This window comes from Muscardinus avellanarius (genome assembly GCF_963383645.1).
Source record: "Muscardinus avellanarius genome assembly, chromosome: 2".
Taxonomy (NCBI): Eukaryota; Metazoa; Chordata; class Mammalia; order Rodentia; family Gliridae; genus Muscardinus; species Muscardinus avellanarius.
This window is the reverse complement of record NC_137787.1, coordinates 41,193,977-41,211,908: the sequence shown is the minus strand read 5'-3', so window position 1 is coordinate 41,211,908 and position 17,932 is coordinate 41,193,977. Positions and strand designations below refer to the sequence as shown.

General features: G+C 40.3%; 1 protein-coding gene across 1 annotated transcript in view; it reads right to left on the bottom strand.

The window, feature by feature from the left end:
- Positions 1-17,932, bottom strand: part of ANKRD44 (ankyrin repeat domain 44) — a gene marked incomplete at both ends in the record, with an annotated part of 322,519 nt that overhangs the window by 112,667 nt on the left and 191,920 nt on the right. Inside the window, one exon of the mRNA XM_080689357.1 lies at positions 8,102-8,216. Within this exon, the coding sequence (XP_080545483.1) occupies positions 8,102-8,216 (115 nt within the window). The remainder of the gene's footprint in view (positions 1-8,101; positions 8,217-17,932) is intronic.

Genomic DNA, 17,932 nt, shown 5'->3' with positions numbered 1-17,932 from the left:
GCCATCTCTGACACCCTCGCAAGACTTCCAGACAAACACTCACCTCCTAAGACACGTGATGCCCCCTTCTATAGCTAGAGACAAACAAGAACTTGCTGACCTAATTATGACCTTGTAAACATAAAATAAAAGGAAGAGCTGAGTTTCATGCAGGGAGTTGGCTCTCATGCCTCTCTTCTCACCTCTTGGAGACCAAACATAAAGTCTCAAGAGCATGTGTGCACCGTGTCACCCCAAGCACTGCTGGGACAGAGCCTGCAGGGTCGCACTGAGCTCCCGTAGTGTTGACATGAACCAGGGGGAAAAGAACACAGGAGGACTTAGTTAGACAGCAGTGTCTTCACTTGGGGAGGGCCCATAATGATGCAGTACCCAGAGCCTTCTGTATGAACAAACTCTGGCAGTAGAGCGGGCCTCTGTGCTCTGTGAGCTTATACATAAGAAGTATAACCCCTCATAGCAGTGCCTACTACAAGGACGCTCTCATGAGTTGGCTACCACGCTGCTGTTAAGTTGTGCAGTGAACGTGAATGTTTGTTGTTTTTGTTTGCATATATTTTATAATTTTTAAAGAATTTGTTGATATTAGCGTCAAAAGACTGAAGGCTGTCTATCTAGTCTGATGTTTATATACATTCAAGTAGCATCATAATAAAAATGTCTGTACTGGGAGTCTAAAATATTCTTGCTGCCAAGGCCGAATTCATTACTACTCATCCTTCAGTCTTGATTAACCATTGCTTCTTCCTGGAAGCCCGCCCTGGCCTAACTAGACTAGATTCTACGCCCCAGATTTGTTTTCCCAATGGCACCCAGAAGCTGCCCTGGCATATCTCTTAGAACGCATGGTTGTAATTGCTTCTTTAAATCTTGCCCCCAGTGTGTTTTTTGAGGGCAAGGACCTCTATAACCAGAACCTGGCACAATGACTCACACTTCACAGGCTCTCAACGATTACTTAACGAATGAGTGTCAGAGCCAGTCATCTGCATAACTATCATACCCCTAGTTCTGCTCCAACAAAGGGAGAAAAAGAACTGAGAGCAGAAGTGGCAAGGTGGAAGGCAAATTAATATCCTAGCAACACATGCCCCACACCTAACAAAATTCAAAGAAAACCAGAGGGCTTTGATGCCACAAAAAATCACATGATTAGAGTTGAGCTGCAGAAAATGCCCTGACCTAAGGTTCAGAGAAGCAGAAAGAACAAAGGAAAACATTTGAACCAAAGGCTGAAAATTAGATTCAGGTAGGTTCACAAGAAAGTAGTGACAATAAAATCCATACAAAAACCTTTTAGGATGTATTACCATTTTCATATAGTCTCTTTGTTAACTTTTATATGGGAGAAAAGGCCTTTTTTTTTTTTTTTCTTCTGTATTAAGCTAAGGTAGAGACAGCTATACGGGACCCGGAGATTAAAAGCAAATTTAATCTTCTCCCCTTCATTTTGATATTTTCCCCTAAGGTGGGACACAGATACGAGGGCACACTTACACATGCCCTCCCCCTCTGCCTTTATGAAGATAGCATAGCTTATCCCAGGATATTTGTAATTAAAAAAAAAAAAAAAAGCAGATGTGGCTTGTTACAGCTGGGGCAAGGTTTTCCTCATCCTGTCCCTTGGACACAAGGCGGCAAAAGGAAAGGCCCCTGAGCAACAAGGGCCACTCCCAAGCCCACCTGGTGGGTGTGCATACATCGAAAGCAAAATCATTATCAGGAAATAAACTTTGTGCTTATTGAATTAAATGGAGTTTGGGGGGAATTTTTAGGTAAGCACCTAAAATAGATAAAAATCTGGAAAAAAAAATCAGAAAGACATGGTTGTTTAGCAAAAATGCCCCAATGAACTCAAACCTGAAAGAAAAAAAACCTGATAATAATGGTGCATGACAAGTAGAGTTAGTTTGTAGATATCAGATTTGTACTCAGTTAACACTGAACATCCCTGAACTTTGGCTTTGGGCCTGTTCTGGCTGGCAACTCTAGTACCTGAGAAAGGCCTTCAGAAACTTAGGGCCCCTGCCGGGCGTGGTGGCGCACGCTTGTAATCCCCGCGCTTGGGAGGCAGAGACAGGAGGATCGCGCAGGCTCGAAGCCAGCCGCGCGCGCTGGCTTAGGAGACCCTGTTTCCAAATTAAAAAGTATAAAAAATAGGTCTGGGAGTGTAGCCTGGAGGTAGAAGGGCTTCCAGGAACCCCAGTACCACCAAAAAAAAAAAAAGAAAAGAAAAGAAACTTAGGGCCCCTTCCACAAAACCAAGAGGCCTCTTTTCATTTGCAGCAGCCTGACCAAGAAGGGCCTGGGCTGAAAGCAGATTCCTTTCTCTTCTGACAGAGGTCCCATTGCAGATGCTCCCCTCCCCTGCAGGCCCTCAGCCACCTCCTTGGCCCAAGACCTCAGCATTTCCTTCCAGGACAGCTGCAAGAGGCTGCCAAGTGTCCCCGGCATTGCACGGCCTCCGGCACGGCCTCCGGCACGGCCACAGCTATCAGGGTCACCTTTCTTCCACAAATGGGACCAGCAGACGCAGCATCCCCTACCCACATACAGCTCCGTCACGGCCTCCCAATGCCTTGGAACAAAATCCTATTCCTTGGCAGGACATACAAGGTCCTTTGAGATTCAGCTCTTCCTGTCTTTTCATCTCATTTTGCACTTCCCGCTGCCCCTGATTATCCAACTCTAGAAATTTGCTTTCAACTTATTCACATGTTTGTGTCGTTATAAAGCTTGTCCATCTGCCATGGAAAGTCCTTCCTGGAGTCTCCCTTTCTTTTGACCTCACACCTGGCAAACTCCTACACATTCTTCCTTTTACTGAAACGTCATCTCCTGTGGGGGACCCAGATAGTGACTGTTTCCCTGACTGTCTTCACACAGCCTGGTCCGCACCTTCATTGCTGCACACCTCACAACACTGCAATCATTCGCTCTTGCTCTCTTGCCACTGGACTGGGGAGTGCAGGTCACGGGAAGCCAGTTCAACTTAATATCGAGCCGGCAAAGGTAAAAAAGTGCCAGTAAGAAGCTACCACGTACTCCATAGAACTCGCTTCAGGCCCAGCACACCTGGTCTTCAATGAACTGATGTAAACACGATCCTGCCCAGCTTTTCTAACTTATTCTGAATTCTGGCTTATTCTCATGAAAGAGTCTCTGTTTTTTCTCCCTCCCTCACTTTCCTTTTCCCGTTTTTCTTTTTTGTTTTTGTTTTTGTTTTGTTTTGTTTTTGTATGTTTTGTGATACTAGGGATAGAATCCAGGGCCTTGAGCAGACTAGGCATGCTCTGTACCACTGACTTATATATCTGTGGCCTTTTAATATTCTTTTACTTTGAGACATGGTCTTGCTTAGTTGCCCTGGATGACTTTGAACTTGTAATCATCCTACCTCAGCCTTCTGGGTAGCTGGGATTACAGGAAATGTACCACCATGCCTGGCTCAAGCAATATTTTCAATTCTGTTGTACCATATTTGACAAATAAACAGAATTCCTAATATATTCTTCCCTTATATTACTATTCTCCTAAAAATTCCATTATTGTTACCCATAGCCTCTGTGGTGAAGGCTAAGCTCTGCATTCAAAAATGTAGACCCTCTTGAATTTTATTCTATTATACATTATGTTATAAAATAATAATTAACATTTATTGACAGCTTATTTTATGGGCCAGGAACTGGTATAAGAGGTTTTTTTTAACATACATGGATTATCTTTTTTTTTTCATTGGTGCACTGTATTCATACATCATAGTGTGATACAAACTTTTGTAGACATACATGCACACATCGCCGACAGCCCCCACCCAATCCCCACCCCATTCTCTCCTCATCCCTCCTTCCCATGCTTGGCTTAGTGGTTGACATCTAGTATTATAGCAATTTATCCAAAATTAAAAATGATAATCTCACATAACAGTTTCATTTATCTGATACCAAGCTTTTGATGACTTAAAGATAACATTTCAATATTTCTTTTTGCTTTCTTTCTTACCAGAGAATATTTTTTTCTATTTTTTTAGGTGAAACTATCATATATTTATATATTTATTTTTCAGAAAAAATCTATCCTAATATGGAAAATGGACTCTAGATACCCAAAACGATTTTGAAAAAGAACAAAGCTAGAAGATATATATTTTCTGATCTCAAACCATATAAAGCTACAATAATTGAAACAGTGTAGTACTGTTCTAAAGGCAGATATATAAACCATTGGAGTTAAATACAAGCCTAGAGCTAAATTCTTCCCTATATTGTCAAGTTATTTTTGACAAGGTTTCCATGAACCTTTGGTGGTGGAAATAATAATCTTTTAACTAAATATTGTTGAAAAATAATAATTACATGGAAAAGAATAAAATTGGACCCTTACCTAATCCCACATACAAGTATTAACTCAAAATAGAGAAAAGACCTAAATATAAATCTTAAGACTATAAACTTTTAGGAGAAAATCTGGGTCATAAAACCTCACAACATTGAAATTGGCAGTGATTTCTTGGATATGATTTCAATGGCACAGGCAACAGAAGAGTATACAAACTCCCTAAAAAATAAAAAAAAATATTGTATATCCAAAGAAAATGTAAACAGAGTTAAAAGTTACTAATAGAATTGGATAAAATATTTCCAAATGCTATATCTGAAGGTATATTAATATTCCAACTAGAAATCCTAAAAATTAACAACAATAAAGGCAAACAATACCCTTTAGAGATAGGTAAAAGACTAACATAAATAATGAATCTCCACAGATAACCAATCTTAGTTGTCTGTTGGATGGAAAATCTTGTTTCTCTGGTTCTGGTGTGTGTTACCTATTTCTTCTTTGTAGTTAATCTCTTTGAGTATTTTCTCTAGTGCTGGTTTTGAAGACATAAATTCCTTCAGTTTCTGTTTCTCGTGGAAGCTTCTTATTTCTCCATCTAATTTGATAGAAAGTTTTTCTGGGTAGGAAATTTTTGGCTGGAAGTTGTTTTCTTTCAGAGTTTGGAATATGTTACTCCAAGCCCTTCTGGCTCTCATGACTTGGTTTGGGAAGTCTGGAGTGATTCTAATTGGTTTGCCTCTGAATGTCACTTGGCCCTTTGTTTTTGTTGCCTTTAAGATTCTCTGCTTGGCTTCCACATTGGTCATTTTGACAATTATGTGTCGTGGGGATCCTCTTCTCCGATCCTGTCTAAAGGGAGTTTTATAAGTTTCCTGGATCTGTGTATCAACCTCTTGCTCTATGTTTGGAAAATTTTCTGCTATTTTTTCCTTGAAGAGATTGTTGATCCCTTTGGTTTCACTTTCTTTTCCCTCCTCTATTCCAATTATTCTTAGGTTAGCTCTCTTAAAATGGGCCCATATTTCTTCAATGTCAGATTCCTGCTGTTGGATATTTTTTTCTAGATTAGAAACTATGTGTTCATTTTTGGATTGCTCATCTTCTAAGAGCGAGATTCTGTTCTCCATGTGGTCTAATCGGTTGTTTGTGCTTTGAATTGAGGCCTTTACTTCATTAATTGCATCCTTTATCTCTTTTTGGCTCTCTCTGAATTCTTTTCGAAGCACCTCTATTATTTCTACAGTTATTTTCCTGATTTGATCTTCTAGAAATCTCTGATTTTCTGTTTTATCGGGTTCTGATGTTGTGGGGTTGTGGGCATTCATTGCTCCAGTGTTATTCCTCTTTCCCATGATTTTGGAAGTTTGTGCCTTCTCTGGGTTCTTCCCTTGGGTCACTATGACTTCACTTAAGGTGCTCTGGATCTCGAGTCTGTAGTATCTCAGACCCCGCTACTCCTTTACTGGGTTGTATCACAGAGTCTCCGACCCAGGGAGTCAATAGAGGCTGCTTTAAACTATGGGGGGGTGCCAGGTTGCACTTTCTCCTATGGTGTGATATCTCTGCCACCGCCACTCCCTCACTGGGTTAAGTCCCAGGGAGTACAGTACTGGGATTTCTCCTCTGTGGCCCGCAATTTGATTCACTGTTCTTGAGTACACAGATGTAGCTGTACTGGACTTGGTGAATTCACTGCTGCTGCCGCCAGTGGCAATATGGTGCCGCTGCCACGCCCTCGGCCATGAGGCTGGCGTATTTTTTCTTCTCTGGTTTTGAGTTCCACTTTGAGTCCCTGCAGCGTGTGCTGAGCTCAGCCACTGGGAGCTTTAAATGCTCTCTGCGCCGTAAGATTCCGCCTGGCTCTTCCGCAGCAGCTCACCTTGGCTTGCTGTAGCCGTCCGATGAAATCGCCACTGCCGCCGGCAGTATGGCGCTGCTGCCGCGTCCTCGGGCATGAGGCCGTTTATCTCCTCTGTGGCTCTGAGCTCTGTTCTCAGTCCGCTTTCTCTCTGGAGCCTGGTGGTTTTTTTGTTTCTCTGGTGATGGTGTTTTCTGGCTATGAAAGGCGCTGATTTTGTGGTAATGGAGATTGGTTGTTAGCGGGGCTCTTAAGCCCTGCTTTTCTCGGTCGCCATCCAACATGGATTATCTTTTTAACAACCTTAGCAGATGTATTTATATAATTCACACTCATATAGATATTACCATATACCAGAGAGCTTTACTAGTAATTAAGTCACTTAATCTTCATAACGAACTCATTGGTAAGTACTATTATTACTCCCATTTTTCAAACAAGGAAACCAACGTACAGAGGGATTGAATAACAGGCTCCATGTCACACAGCTTAGCAGGAGGCAGGCTCACCTGGAGTCCAGGGACACCCCAGCAAACCTGGGCTTCCAAGGCCACGCGGTGCCGCCTCCGAGCAGAGCGCTGCCTTACACACCCTGTTCTCTGCAGACTGTTCTTCCCCACGGCTGCTCTTCCTCTATGGTTCCTGCTTTCCTCCTTGTGTGGGATGGTTACTCAGATGAGTCTCATCCTCCAGAGGGATGAGGACTCATGTCCTCTCTGAAACTTCCTCAGAAACCCTTGAACCTTCGTGCTTTCTCCTTCCTCTCTACAGTCTATGCATAAACGCCCAGCATTTCACCACTCAAGTCCTATTTGATTCAGGACCTTGTGGCACACTGTCTTGCACGGCTCTTTGCCCTAAGTGGGTCTTTGAGTGCCAACAACATGCTTAAGTCCTTGGAGACATCAGCCAGGCAACTTCTTCTGACGTCCCCCACAGCACCCAGCGCTGCGGCAGACCCAAGCAGATGCTTTATAGATTTCTGGTGAATTAATTATAAAACGTAGTCAGGTTCCTTTCTTTCTCCTTCCCCAAGTGGCAGATTTACTCAATTATATCCCATAACCATATCTATAAAATTGAGTTTAAACACTTAATAAATTCTGAATTTGCCCAATTATTTTTCCTACTTAGTTAATATTGTGCACTGGAACAGAACAGTATTATAAAGCAGAGTTGAGAATCAAGTTCAGGACGCCTTAAAACTGCTGGAAGAGGCCTCCTCCTGATGCAGCTGAGCAGTAAGACTGGTGCATTCTTGCATCTGTCATTAAAAACCACTTAATTTATTTCAAGTTTGATTTGTAGGTTTTCGGGGTTATTGTGTGTGTGTGTGTGTGTGTGTGTGTGTGCGCGCGCGCGTGCGCTACTTGGGATTGAACCTAGGAACATCATACCTCTGAATTATACCCCAGCCCTATTTTATTTTTATTTTTATTTTTTTATTTTTTTATTTTTTATTTTTTTGGTGGTACTGGGGTTCCTGGAAGCCCTTCTACCTCTGGGCTACACGCCCAGACCTATTTTCTGTATTTTTGAAACAGGGTCTCTTAAGCCAGCGTGGCTGGCCTCGATCCTCCTGCCTCTGCCTCCCAAGGACAGGGATTACAAGCGTGCGCCACCATGCCCGGCCTTATTTTTATTTTAAAACATGTTTTCACTAGGTTGATGAGAGCCTCACTAAGTTGCTGAGGCTGTCCTCGAACCTGCAACCTGCAATCCTCTTGTCTCAACCTCCCAAGTACTGGGATTGCAGGCATGTGCTACTAAGTCCAGATTAATTTATGTCTAGTATAATAGTTCCGATCCACCTTAACCTGGGTGAATGGAGCGCTCCGGAGCCTGCATCTGGCAGCCTCTCGCATGTGGCAATTATGCCACTGGGCTTTCACAGTCACCTACTTGGCTGTGTCAGCTCCGCTGGTTATTAAGGTGTTAATCAGAAGCTCATGACCGTATCTCGCAGCCACATGGAGAGGAGTGTTGCCATCTTTATCCACACAGTCGATTTCACCTCCTGAAAAAGACATTTCCATATGGTGTGATACAAGGATTCAGGCTGATTCAGTCACTACGTTCTATGCTAGTCACTCATGTTGACCAAATGTTTTCTATTCTCTGCTTTGAGACACAAGAATGTTTTCTAAGGGGACCAGTCACCAACGGAAGTTGTAGCATTGCATCTGCAGAGAGAGAAGTCTGTTAGGAATGTTTTCTTAGGGGGAAGAGGGGCTGGGAATTGAACCTAGGGGCATTCTACTTCCCAGCTACATCCTCCCCCACCACTTTTTTTTGAAACAGGGTCTCACTAGGTTGCTGAGAATCTTGCAAACGAGGCTGGTCTCAAATCTGTGATTCTCCTGTTTCAACCTCAAAAGTACTGGGATTACAGGTGTGTGCCACCATACCAAGCCGTTCTGAATGCTTTTGAAAAATCTTTCCATATTGTCTTATTGAAGAATCTTACAACTAGCTTCCTGACCTAGATGAACAAGATAATGTTCATCAACTAAATGAACAATATAGTCAAATTCCATAAAGTAGAATTTTGAAGACCTTGTTTTAATTGAAGACCTATATAAACCTTATGCTAAAGGATAAGAACCAGAGGCAAAAGAGAGTGTGGGGAAAGATCTCATGTAGTTTACTTAAAATATGGCTGAGTAAAAGTAAAAGCATAAACTACAAACTGAAAATGCCTGTATTTATCAAAACTATCACATAGCCGGGCGTGGTGGCGCACGCTTGTAATCCCTGTGCTTGGAAGGTGGAGACAGGAGGATCGCGCTGGTTCAGAGCCAGCCTTGCTGGCTTAAGAGACCCTGTTTCCAAATAAAAATATAAAATAGGTCTGGGAGTGTAACCCGGAGAAGGGTTTCTACCACAAAACAAAAACTATCACATATGTCATCTATAATTATTTTAATAATGCAGCATTTCATCCTGTCTTATTTTATTTTGCCTAATATTTCCCAACTTTTTATTCCACATTTCTTTCCTTCTCTCCCTTTTTCATATGTGTGTAAATACAATCAATTATCTGAAGAACTATTTTTTAAAGGTTAGAAATCATGACATTTCACCCCTAGCATGTTTCTTCTAGAACAAAGACATTCCCACACATAAACACACCCCATCATCACCCCCAAGATATTTAACAATGTTATCACTTTATGTAATATATACAGCACATATTCCAATTTCGATTGCTCCAAAATGTGCTTCATAGGTGTTTTGTTGTTGTTGTTTAAATCCAGACTTTGGTCCTCATGCCTTTTTGGTTTTTATTAATCTAAGACAATCTGCCTGCCTTTATTTTTCTAAGGTTTCTCAGGTCATGGATATTTTGGGTGTCCAAGCCAGTTCTATAGGATATCCTGCCTTCTGGAGTCAGCTGATGGTTTTCTCATTATTAAATTCAGGCTAAACATTTTTGCAAAAATATTCCAGAGCTGGTGTGTGTTCTGCATCTCCCCAGTACACACAGAGGCTGAGCTGTTCCATGGCTGGGCAATGCAATGTGCATGATGACTTGCAAAGAAAACAGTTTCAGAATAAAAATAAAAAGTTCTGAAAAGGGGTGGCCGTGATGGTTGCGCAACAATGTGAATGCACTAATGCCACTGAAAATTCTTAAAAATGGTTCGATTGATAGATTTTGTTAGGTATATATTTTACTTGAAGAAAGGGAGAGGGGGAGGGAGGGAGGAAGGGAGGGAGGGAAGGAGGAAGGGAGGGAAAGAGAAAGAAAGAAATTGAAAGCCAGGTGTGGTGGCACACACTTGTAATCACAGTAATTGGGAGGCTAAGACAGGAGGAAGGCAGGTTCAAGGAATCTCAGCAACTCAGCAAGACTTTGTTTCAAATAAAAAATAAAAATTAGTCTGGGATGTAGCTTGGAGGTACCAAAAAAAAAAAAAAAAGGAAGGAAGAGATGGATTTTTTTGTGTATGTGTGTAGTACTGGGGATTGAACCCAGGGGGCTTCTACCTCTAAGCTACATCCCCAGCCCTATCTTATTTTTTATTTTGAAACAGAGTCTTGTGAAGTTTGAAGTTACCATGCACTGGTCTCGAACCCGCAAACCCGCAATCCTCCCATCTTAGCTCTCAAGTACTAGAATAACAGGCATGCACTAACATGCTCAGCAGAAATTTGATTACCTAAGGTGCTGCCAGCAGGCACACTCTAGCACAAAAATGTCTTCCCTTCTTGATAATTAACAACTTGTGTGGTGGTACTTTGAGAGTGCCAAAATATCTAATTTCCAAGCAAGCTTTTCACAATGATTTTAGCATATACAAAGAATACGTTTTTCAAAATTTACCTAAATTCTTTATTCTGTGTCCTTATTTTATCATCTTGATAAACAGTTAGGTTCATTTGATTTTGTTTGTTTTAAAATTTTTTACTGTTTGATTTATTTTATTTTATTAATATGTAAAACCTGTTTCAAAAGTCAAAATTATATTTTCAAAGAACCTATTCTCATTTCTGTTACTTCCATTTCATCCTTGCCCACTTCTTATAATAATCATTTTATTAGTTTTAATTTCCTTCCTGTGTTTCTCCTTGAAAACATACTCCCCCTCCCCACTTAATATATCCCGGAACTTCTAGAGCTCGTGTCTTAGAGACCATTCTCATTTTTGTACAACTTTACTGTTTTCCATCGCATAAATGTACTAGTGTAGTACACTCATTTCCTCTAGATTAGGTTGCAAATAACCTTTTGCCATTATCAGGAACGCTGCAAGTGAATACGCTAGTCACACATAGGCTATTTTATAATTGTCAGCTGTATCTTTAGGACACATTCCCAGAAGAGACACTTCTAAGTTAAAGGGCAAATGGATATTTGGTTTTGTTAGATTTTGGCCAAATTTCTCTTTGTGGGCATTGTGCAATTTTGTGCTCTAACAGAATATGGAATTGCTTTTTCCTTACAGTCTGCTTGAGCTTTTGAGCAACTGCCATTTGACAAGTGAGAAATAGTATCTCAGTGGAATTTTCCTTTGCATTTCTCTTATTATGAAGGAAGTTGGACATCTTTCCATGTATTAAAGGACCATTGGTTTAACTTTTTCTGAGCTATTTTTTATGACTATTGCCTATTTTTACAAGTGTGTATGTTTGCTTATATTTCTTGATTTTCAGTGTCTCTCAAACTATTTGGGATATTACTTAGTTATCAGTAATACATATTACAAATATTTTTCTCCCAATTTTTTGTTGGTCTTTTTATTTTATTTATGTTGTGTTTAGTCTTTTAAAATATTTTTTGTAATTTATAAATTTTTTATTGTTTTGGGTTTTTAAGTTGTTAGGCTTTCTCCATATTTTGTTAACAAAGAACTAACACATGTTTTTCTATACTGAAAGGGGTTCATTTGTTAGATTAAAACATCTGATTCATTTAGAGTTTATTTTGGTAATGGTGCCTTGGTTGTCTAATGAAATAAATGTTCCCTGAATGCCTAAAAGGATCAAAGTCCATGAAAAGGGCCTGAACAATTCATAGAGACAGAAAGTAGATTACTGGTTGCCAGGGGCTGGGGGAGAGGGGGATGGGGAATGACTGCTAATGGTCTGAGGCTTCTTCTGGGGCGATGAAAATGTTCTGGAATTAGACAGCGGCAGTGGTTATGCAACCTTGGGAAAATTCTAACATCCACTGAATTTTATTCCTTAAAGTGGTGACTTTCTGCCTTAAAATGATATCTCAGTTAAAAAGAAAGGGCCTGAAGAAAGCTACATAAAAAGGCAAGGAAGTAAAATAAAGGCAAGCACATCAAGGGGGAGGGGGACCCAGTGTAGACTTGTCCTTATCTACTAATATGACCTTGTACTTAAAACCCCAGGATCCCAGGATGTGTTATTCTGAGATCCTATTTCTTGGCTATCTTGTTCAGAAAACATTTCATCATTATGGAAAGCTATAAGCTACTAGATTATCAAGCCATGCTCTTAGATACCAGGTATTTTAGAGTAGATCCCATTAGAAAATTATGTTTCAAAAAACAGCCTATAAATCAGGCGTGGTGGCACATGCTTGTAATCCCAGTACTTGGGAAGCTGAGACAGGAAGATTGCAGGTTTGTGGCCAGCCTCAGCTACTTAGGCCCTCTGCAACTTAGTGAGACCCTGATTCAAAATAAAGAATAAAAAATAAGGCTAAGGGTGTAATTTATAGGTAGACTACCCCTGGGTTCAAGCCCCAGTATGACAAAAAAAAAAAAAGTCTGCAAATTTTCACCACTTTTTACCTCATTTCCATTATTAACTATACTAAGCTAAAGTAAGCTATATTAAGCTAACATACGCTGTAATAAAATAATATAACATAAAACATTAATATCATAGATATAACAAAAATAAATAACATGTTAATATTATGTTTAGTGCAACTAAACATAATATTACATTCATTCTTTCTTTCCAAAAAAAGTACAAAATCTTAAGAAATATAAATATATATTTATACATTCATTCTTTCCAAAAAAAGTACAAAATCTTAAGAAATATAAATATATGAATACCTTTGCTCAATCTAGAAAGATATATTTGTTTTGAGTTATATTTCTGATTGAGATAGTAATTTTCTCATTGTAGAAAATTTAGAAGATCTAGCAAAATAAAAAATAGTCATATAAATTCAGTAGTAGTAATATTCTGCAATATTTTCTCTGTGTGTGCATGTGTGTGCATTTGTGTTGTGCAAGTGTGTGTGTGTCTGTGTGTGCGTTTGTGTGTGCGTGCGTGTGTGTGTCTGTGTGTGTTTGTGTGTGTGTCTGTGTGTGCGTGTGTGTGTGCATTTGTGTGTGTGTGCGTTTGTGTGTTTGTGTGTGTGTCTGTGTGTGTGCATGTATGTGTCTGTGTGTGTGTGCGTATGTGTGTCTGTGTGTGTGTGTGTGTGTGTAAGTTTCTCCTGGTTGAGTTCATAACATAGAAAGACTTTTGCATTCTCCTTTCTCCCTCAATGGTACATCATAAATACTTTCCATGTCATTTTTTGCTAATATAACTATAAACAGCTCTAAAATATCAATGTTTAGGAAATTTACTTAGCAAGTCCCCAACTACTAGGCATTGAAACTATTACCAGATTTTTGCTATTAAGAACATAAGAGCAAGGTACAGTGGTGCATACCTGTAATCCCCAGTACCTGGGAGGCTGAGACAAGAGGACTGCAGATTCAAGGCCAGCCTCAGCAACTTGAAGACTCCCTTTCTCTTTCCCTTTCTCCTTCTCTCTCTCTCTCCTTTCCTTTTTTTTTTTTAATACTGGGGATTGAACCCAAGGGAATTCTACCTTTGAACTATACCCCCAGCCCTATTTTTATTCTTTATTTTGAAACAGGGTCTCATTAAGTTGCAAAGGGCCTCACTAAGTGGCTGAGGCTGGCTGCAAATCTGTGATTGATCTTCCTGTCTCAGCCTCCCACATACTTGGATTATAAGTGTACACCACTAGGTCCAGCTAGAGACCCTGTTTCAAAATAAAAATAAAATAAAATAAGGCTAGACATGAAGCTCAGAGGTAGAACGCCCCTGGGTTCAATATATAGTACCTACCCCTACCCCTGCCACACACACACAGACAAGAACATCTTTACAAAGAGTCTTTATATTTCAGAGCAACTTTTTTTTTTTTTTTTTTTTTTGGTGGTACTGGGGGTGGAACCCAGAGGCTTTCTACCTCCGGGCTATACTCCCCGAAGTATTTTATATTTTATTTGGAAACAGGGTCTCACTAAGTTACTGAAAGCCTCACTAAGTAGCTGAGGCTGGCTTCGAACCCGTGCGATCCTCCTGTCTCAGCCTCCTAAGCACTGGGATTACAAGTGTGCACCACCACGCCTGGCTAGCAACCCTTTTTTTTTTTTTTTTTTTTTTTTTTTTGTAGTACTGGGAATGGAACCCAGGGACATTCTACCTCCAAGCTACACCTTCAGCCCTACTTTTTATTCTTTATTTTGAAACAGAGTCTTACTGAAACAGCAACCCTTTTGGAAGTAGAGCCACTGAGCTGGGCATGGTGGCACATGCTTATAATCCCGACACTTGGGAGGCTGAGACAGGAGGATCACAGGTTCACGGCCAGCTTCAGCAACTTGTGAGCTCATTCATAACTTAGTGAAACCTTTTTTCAAAATAAAGTATAAAAATTCAGGGTGGGAGTGGAGCTCAGAGATAGAATGTCCCTGGGTTCTATTCCTGGTAGAAGAAGAAGGAGAAGGAGGAGAAGGAGAAAGAGAAGGGGAAGGGGAAGGAGAAGAGGAGGAGGAGGAGGAGGAAGAGGAGGAGGAGGAGGAGGAGCAGCCACTGCATATCTTGCACCCTCATTAGCAATATACTCAAACACTACACCAAAATGAAACCATTGAGAGTTTTCTCAGATCTGGGGGAAGAGCATTAAGTTCCGAGCCAGGCATGTAAAATCCTCATATTAGTAACTGTGTGACCCCTCATTCCTTTAAAAAAAAAAAAAAACAGAATCTAAGTTGTTAAGGCTGACCTCAAACCTGTGATTCTCTTGTTTCGGCCTCCCATGTACTGGGATTACAGACATGTACCACCACATCTGGCTCGTATGCCCCTTTGTGATGACCAGCAAATCTCCAAGATTTGTTTTCAGCAAACAATATTTTCTTTTCTAGCCAAGTATACTAGTAAAACTCATGTAATAGTATAGAGTTAGTGAAAAAGAATCTTTGCTACAAAATAAAATAATTACCAAAAATATGTGGGCCTCATGGAGGGAGGAAATGTTTAAAAATTGCAATCAGCACACAGACATTTCACTCAATCACCAGAGTAGATTTTAGCTTGCAAATCAGTTAGAGTAGATTTTAGCTTGTAGATAGCTTGAAAATCAATCTACTGCCAATAAGTTTGCACATGTGAGTTGTGCAGTTAAACTGCTGTTTACAAGAAGTAATCCTTTTTTTTCCCCCCCGCAGTACTGAGGGTGTAACCCAGGGGCATTCTATCTCTGAGCTATACCCCCAGCCCTATTTTTTTATTTTTTATTTTGAAACAGGGGCTCACTGAGTTGCAAAGAGCCTCACTAAGTAGCTGAGGCTGTCTGAGAATCTCAGGAGATCCTCCAGTCTCAGCCTCCCAAATGCTGGAATTACAAGCGTGCGCCACCACACCTGGCAGAAGGTAATCCTTTTTCTTTCTTTTTTTCTTTCTTTCTTTCTTTCTTTTTTTTTTTGTGGTACTGGGTGACAGCAAAATATAAATGGCAACTTGAACCCAAATAATGGTCTTTCCTCAAGTCTTTATTTCTGTGGTACAGTTATTATTTTAAAACAAGTTGTCCGCCGGGCTTGTAATCTCAGCATTTAGGAGGCTGAGACCAGAGGATCGCGGTTTGTGGACAGCCTCAGCTACTTAGTGAGGCCCTCCGCAACTCAGTGAGACCCTGTTTCAAAATAAAAAATTAAAAAATTGGGCAGGAGGTGTAGCTCAGAGGTCAAATATCTCTGGGTTCCATCCCCAGACCCGCAATAAATAAATAAATAAATAAATAAATAAATAAATAAATAAAAATAAAACGAGTTGTTCAATAAGTACACTGTGGTCATTTCAGTAAAATAATAATGTATCTTTACTACATGCATTCTATAGAAAAGTTTCATCAAATTGTCAATAGGAATTTACTTTTACTACATGCAGTCTATCCCAAAGTTTCATCAAACTGTCAATAGGAATTCTGGGGACGGCACTGGAGAAATACATTGATAAGAATCATGGGAGATTTCGTCGTTGTTTAAACTGGGCATGTACTAAAATCTGGAAAAATATAAACTAGTGATTGTGATCTTCGAGGGACTAAGGAGATGGTTTACTATGATCTGATTTGAGAAGTATCTAATTTAGATAAGTTTATCTTTATGACTTGGTAGCTTTGGGGACAGATGGCTGTTGGGTCCCCAAGGAACCGCAGCGCAAGCTCAGATGCAGTATCCATCTACCGACTGCCCAGAGTCGTCTGTCTGAGAGGCCCAAAGATGAAACTGACCTGGGAACATGGGGAGGGGCATCCCCAGACTTCAAAGAAGCCTTTGCCTTGGAATATACTATGTCCTCCCACATCCTTCCAGGCCAAGAGCCATCAAATCTTTCTTAAAACTTGTTAGGGCCTCCAGGTTTACTAGCTTCAAGTATACCAAAAAGTGGATTGAGAAAAAGAAAAGCGAAAAATATCAGGGAGGGCAGAAGAGACGGTCTGAGTTGATAATAAAGTTTTGTTGTGGTTACTAACATTTTCAGAAGTTGACCTAAAACCATAGAAATACTTGGGGGTGGTGGCACATGTCTATAATTATAGAACTTGGGAGGCTAAGACAGGAGGATCACAGGTTTGAGGCCAACCTCAGCAACTTAGTGAGATCCTCCACATCTTAGGGAGAGCCTGTTTCAAAATAAAATAAAATGGAGCTAGGAGTGTATCTCAGAGGTAGAACACCTCTAGGTTCACTCTCCAAGTCATACATACACACAAATAAATAAATAGAAAAATATGTAATTGTTACTCATCTATGCTTTTTGTCATTTAAAATATATTTCAGAAAATCATTATAACAGTGAAAAAAATAAAAGAGACTCTATATTTGTTATTTGAAAGATTTTCTTTTGTTTTGCAGTAGTGGTGATTAAACCCAGGGGCATTCTACCTCTGAGCTACACCTCCAGCCCTATTTTTAAGTATTTTGAAACAGGGCCTCACTGAGTAGCGAAGGCTGGCCACAAACCTGCAGTCCTCTAGTCTCAGTCTCCCAAGTACTGGGACTACAAGTGTGGCACCACCACACCCGACAAGTTATGTTTTTTATTAAAGCAAAACCCAAATATGAGTTCACTTCTAGTTTGTTTGTTTGTTTGTTGTTTATTGTAGTAATGAGATGGAACCCAGGGGCTTTCTACCTGTAGCCTATACTCCCAGACCTCTTTTTATATTTTATTTGGAAACAAGGTCTAAGTTGCTGAGAGCCTCACTAAGTAGCTGAGGCTGGCTTCGAACTTGTGAAATCCTCCTATCCCAGTCTCCCAATTACTGGAATTACAAGCGTGCGCCACCACACCCAGCTGTACTTCTCTTTTATAATCACCTCACAAATCTTTCCATTTTCACATAAAAAACTTTTAAGACTTGCTTGATGTAACCTAAATATATTTACTATTCAGCAAAGGGTTTCACGTTAAATGTTGGTAGTTGATCATTGATAATGATGAGGAAAATAAACATTTGCATGTCTGAAAATATGCAGAGCATGTCAGAAAGGATAACTGATCTGCATTCTCCAAGCATTGATCACAAATTGGTTTTTTACTGCATACACATGACTGGTAATTTTATTTAGTTGCCTCAGAAGGATTGTCAGCTAAAAGGTCAAAAATCTCATACTGAGTCATTCTAACTTCATCCTTGACCCCTGCTGTAAAAACTGTTTATTTTTAAAACTTCTGTGAGAAGAGTATCAGTTTTTAACTTCCGTAACTTGCCCAACACCTCTGAGGCGGTGCCCTGTGCAAAGGGCTGGATCAGACGCCTCGGACGCCAGCCTGTCTTCTTCCTGTTCCTCTCCTTCTCTTGTTGCCACAGGGAAGCATCAGACAGCACACAGCATGATGGGGCAGCAAGGTAGTCTTTGCTTACAGACTCAAACAGAGAGTCATTTTTTTCAATAAGTGTCTTCCTCAAGTTGAGTGATTCCGGGAAGA